The 4,666-nt window shown below is 42.9% G+C and overlaps 2 protein-coding genes across 2 annotated transcripts; both read left to right on the plus strand.

Annotated features, from left to right (window-relative positions):
- Positions 1 to 636: 636 nt before the first annotated feature.
- Positions 637 to 2,742, plus strand: LOC109487557 (histone-lysine N-methyltransferase PRDM9-like; the record flags this gene model as incomplete). The annotated part of the gene is made up of 3 exons (XM_019791565.1): positions 637 to 1,041; positions 1,309 to 1,730; positions 2,731 to 2,742. Coding segments are annotated over 3 exons (839 nt in total), but the record flags the coding sequence as incomplete, so codon positions are not given.
- A 924-nt stretch (positions 2,743 to 3,666) lies between these two features.
- LOC109487558 (putative uncharacterized protein DDB_G0271982) lies at positions 3,667 to 4,056 on the plus strand. Its single transcript, XM_019791566.1, has one exon. The coding sequence runs from the start codon at positions 3,667 to 3,669 to the stop codon at positions 4,054 to 4,056; it is 390 nt and encodes a 129-aa protein (XP_019647125.1).
- Positions 4,057 to 4,666: the final 610 nt, after the last annotated feature.

The following is a 4,666-nucleotide window of genomic DNA, read 5'->3' on the forward strand; positions in this document are numbered from 1 at the left end:
TTAGAAACGGACAGAAAAGTATTCTAATGTTGAGGGGAATAGTTTAAGACCATTTCTGTGGAAGAAGAACCGCAGTAGGACGATAATTTGTAGGCATTTTCGGGATGTGACTATGGTTGAATTAAAGGGGGAGGGGGGCGAAATCAAACATACGTTCGACCCTCGCCACTTACATGTACGTCGATTTGCATCAGGCAAAGTGGCCTTTTTAGAGCACGTGAAATTATATAGAAATTTTAATTGTATTCCAAATAATCGCACAAGGCGTACATTACAAAATCTAGAAACGCGTAGAACTGATTTGTAAAAACAGTAAATAGAGGAGCCTGGTGACCAAACCTATAGGCTATACTGCCGACTCTCTTTCCAGCCTAGCGAATGGCGCCATTTTACCCATTTTGTTCGTAGTCGTAGAAGTAATAAATAATATGATATAAAATGTTTCAAGAGATTGGTGGTGTGAGTGAGTGATTGTAACATCTCACAAATTATGATTTTGGAACAATATAGAAGCAAATTTAATCAAATGCGAGAAAGACAACACGTTATAGATATGTTGGGTTACGTTGTAATGCATGAGGTTAAAATTGTAAAGCTTGGTGAAGTTAGAATTTTTTCAGTGTGACTATTCTGCAGCACGGAAATCTCACATAGAGGAACATGTAGCAAAACACACCGGTGAGAAACCCTACATGTGTGGGGAGTGTGGATACAGGGCAACAAAGAAGTCTCACTTATCCCGACATATGAGGACCCATACAGGAGAAAAACCCTACAAATGTGATCAATGTGACTATTCTGCAGCACAGAAATCTGATTTGGACAAACATCTTGCAAAACACGCTGGTGAGAAACCCTACATGTGTGGGGAGTGTGGGTACAGGGCAACTCTGAAGTCTACCTTATCCCAACACATGAGAACCCATACAGGAGAAAAACCCTACAAGTGTGACCAGTGTGACTATTCTGCTGCACAGAAATCCAGTTTGGACAATCATCTAGCAAAACACACTGGTGAGAAATCCTATATTTGTGGGGAGTGTGGATACAGGACATCAAAAAAGTCTCACTTATCCATGCACATGAGAACTCATACAGGAGAGAAACCCTACAAGTGTGACCAGTGTGACTATTCTGCAACACGGAAAGCTCATTTGGACAGACATGTACTAAAACACACTGATGAGAAACCCTACATGTGTGGGGAGTGTGGGTACAGGACAGCTCAAAAGTCAAACTTATCCCAACATATGAGAACCCATATAGGAGAGAAACCCTACAAATGTGACCAGTGTGACTATTCTGCAGCACGGAAGTCTCATTTAGACGATCATCTCACAAAACACACCGGTGACAAACCCTACATGTGTGAGGAATGTGGGTACAGGGCAACAAAGAAGTCTCACTTATCCCAACACATGAGAACCCATACAGGAGAAAAACCCTACAAGTGTGACCAGTGTGACTATTATGCAGCACAGACATTTGCTTTGGACCAACATCTGGCAATGCATGCTGGTGAGAAACCCTACATGTGTGGGGAGTGTGGGTACAGGTCGGCTTGCAAGTCTCACTTGTCCATACATATGAGAACCCATACAGGAGAAAAACCCTACAAGTGTGACCAGTGTGACTATTCTGCTGCACGGAAATATGATTTGGATAAACACCTAGCAAAACACACCGGTGAGAAACCCTACATGTGTGGGGAGTGTGGATACAGGACAGCTGTGATGGCCAGCTTATCCCGACATATGAGAACCCATACAGGAGAAAAACCCTACAAGTGTGACCAGTGTAGCTATTCTGCAGCCTCTAATGCTATCCTATCTCGACATATAAAAATCCACACAGAGGTACCAAGTCTGCAACTGTGACCATCTCGTAGTGACATTTAGGACGCACAGTCTGCTGTTAAGTACAGTTTTTTTTCTACTTAATATTTTGAAACGAATCTTAAGGATATATGACAGTTATGTTATTAAGATTTAGGCTGAATATTCTGTAAGAATTCATGATGTTTGCAAGTAGGCAAAGGTTTTTCCCAAGAAAAAGCCCTATACTTGTTCACTATAATATCTAATTAAGTTATGGCTATAATTTAGGTACAAGAATAAGTCTTAGTTTCGCTTAGTAGCCCATTTACTTTGTTGTAATATCAGATATCAAAATCTATTTTAGCTTCCTAGAATTGCGTGAGAATAGTAAATGTTATAATATTGATTGGATAATATACATGATGTTTGCAAGTAGGGAATTAGTGGGCACTTTAATATCTAATTACGTTATGGCTATAATTTAGGTACAAGAAGAAGTCTTAGTTTCGGTTTGTTGTAATATGAGATATCAAAATCTATTTTAGCTATCTAGAATTGTAGAGTGAGAATAGTAAGCGTTATAGTATTGGTTGGATAATGTACATATACATATACATAATCAGTAATTAACATCGGTAAGTGACTGTACACAGTAGTTGACGCTGAAAGGTAGACATTAGTGCTGTGTTTGTACACAGTAGTTGGAATGTAGATGTTAGTGTTGTATGTGTACGAGCTTAGATTTCTTGTGTATCTACTAGTAGTTCCTGTTACGAAGTGTTTGCCTATATGTCCTACAAACACAATAATATCTTCTGACTATCAACTCTTTAAACTACTAGGATTTGTATAAATTAAACCAAAAGCTAATGGTATTGATTTGTATCAGTGTAAAATGACTGATGTGCTTCAGTTCCCAAAGTAGGAAGTTATTTTACGCCAGTGGAAAGGTAGACGATAGGTTGACGTTGTATACAAGTAAATTTCCTGTTTTGTATTTTTTTGGAGATCTACAAATATTTTGCACTGACATAATTAAATCGTGTAATGCCTTGGTCATAATGTTTCCTTCTGTGTTGCTTTTTTTTCCTTCTGTGTTTCCTTTTTTCCTTGGATAGAATATTGTCATAAAACACAGAAATCAAGATTCAGACCAAACAGTTTGGCTTGACATTCATTCCCGTAAATTAACTCTTTGTGATGGGATCCAATCGTTTGTACCAGTTTGGCCCAAGAATGTGAAGGCGAGGTCAGTCTAGAGTGGAGACCTAGAGAGGGAGGTCCTGGTGGTGGCTGTCTTAGGATAGGAAGTTGATTAAACAGTTAAAGTTCGGACTCTGTGACTCGGCTCATCATCTGACACGTGGTGCAAGAAGCGGGATCGTAATCTACCGAAGTAACCACCAGTAAGTGGAGACCCCGTCCGGAAAACCTGACCTGACACTCGAAGATCCTGACACTGAACCATAATAGAGCTATACAAGGACAGACCCGGAAGGACAATCGGAACTTGTGCTGTGTGTTACCACGGGAAGAGAAGTCAGGGAAGAGTCAACCGTGAGTTGGACGGACTGTTTATATGGATTTTTGAAGTGGGTGTCATTCCAGAGAAGTTAAATTGTGTAAACAAGGGGCCGGGAGTGTATGCAGTCTTAAGTGAAACCACATGTGCCCAACGTTATCTGTGTGCATCCATTGTGTGGGACTCCTCAGTCACATTCCAGACAGACCCCGGCAGGCCAGACGGGCCGATTCAAGTCAGTAAACTGTAGCACGGTAGTACCAAAACAAGTCAGTAGCCGTTGCTGAAAGGAAAGAAATGGAGGGATATATCGAAGCAGGGGAAAAGATGGGGCTAGAAGGAGAAGTACTGCATAAGTTTGTGCAGCAGGCCCTGGAGAGGGACGAGAGAGTTAAGGAGAGGGAAGCACAGAGAGTAGAGGCAGCGAAAAGAGAGAAAGAGCTGGAGCTCGAGAGCCAGAAGCTAGAAGCCGAAGCTAAAAGACAGGAGATTGAACTCGAGAAGATGAGAGTTCAAGCCGCAGAGAGAGACAAGGAGAGACAAGAGAAAGAAAGAGAAAGGCAGGGAGAGATGGAGAAGATGAAGTGGGAAGCAGAGGAAAGAGAGAAAGAGAAAGAACGGGAACGACAGATGGAGATGGAGAAGATGAAAGTGGGAAGCAGAAGAAAGAGAGAAAGAGAAAGTAAAGGGAACGACAGATGTCGATGGAGAAGATGAAGTGGGAAGCAGAAGAAAGAGAGAAAGAAAAGGCAGGAGAAGGAGGCGGAACGGCGACACCAGCTGGAGATGAGGCGGTACGGGCCAGAGAGAGGCGCACTAGAGGAAATGGAACGTGCGCGGGCGAAAACTCCCAAGCTTCCGCCGTTCGTCGACGGGAAGGACGAAGTAGATGCCTTCCTACAGAGGTTTGAAAGATTTGCCAGCCCCAACGGCTGGAGGGAGGAGGTCTGGGCCTCCAACCTAAGCGCGCTGTTAACTGGGAAGGCACTCGAAGTATATTCGAGGCTCAGTAACGAAGACGCCCAAGACTACGACAAAGTGAAGGTGGCATTGTTGAAACGTTACAATCTAACTGAGGATGGCTTCCGCAACAAGTTCCGACAGAACAAGCCGGACAAAGGAGAAAGTCCAGAGCAGTTCCTGGTACGCCTGACCAGTTACCTGGACCGGTGGGTGGAGTTATCCAAGACGACGAAGGATTACGAGTCGCTTCGTGATTTGTTTGTGAAAGAGCAGTTTATGGAAGCCTGCCCACCAGACCTGGCAATACACCTCAGGGAGCGAAATCCAGATAGTCTGGTGGAGCTGGCAGAGGTGGCTCAACATT

The sequence above is a fragment of the Branchiostoma belcheri genome, unplaced genomic scaffold, assembly GCF_001625305.1.
Source record: "Branchiostoma belcheri isolate BF01 breed outbred unplaced genomic scaffold, Haploidv18h27 scaffold898, whole genome shotgun sequence".
Classification (NCBI taxonomy): domain Eukaryota; kingdom Metazoa; phylum Chordata; class Leptocardii; order Amphioxiformes; family Branchiostomatidae; genus Branchiostoma; species Branchiostoma belcheri.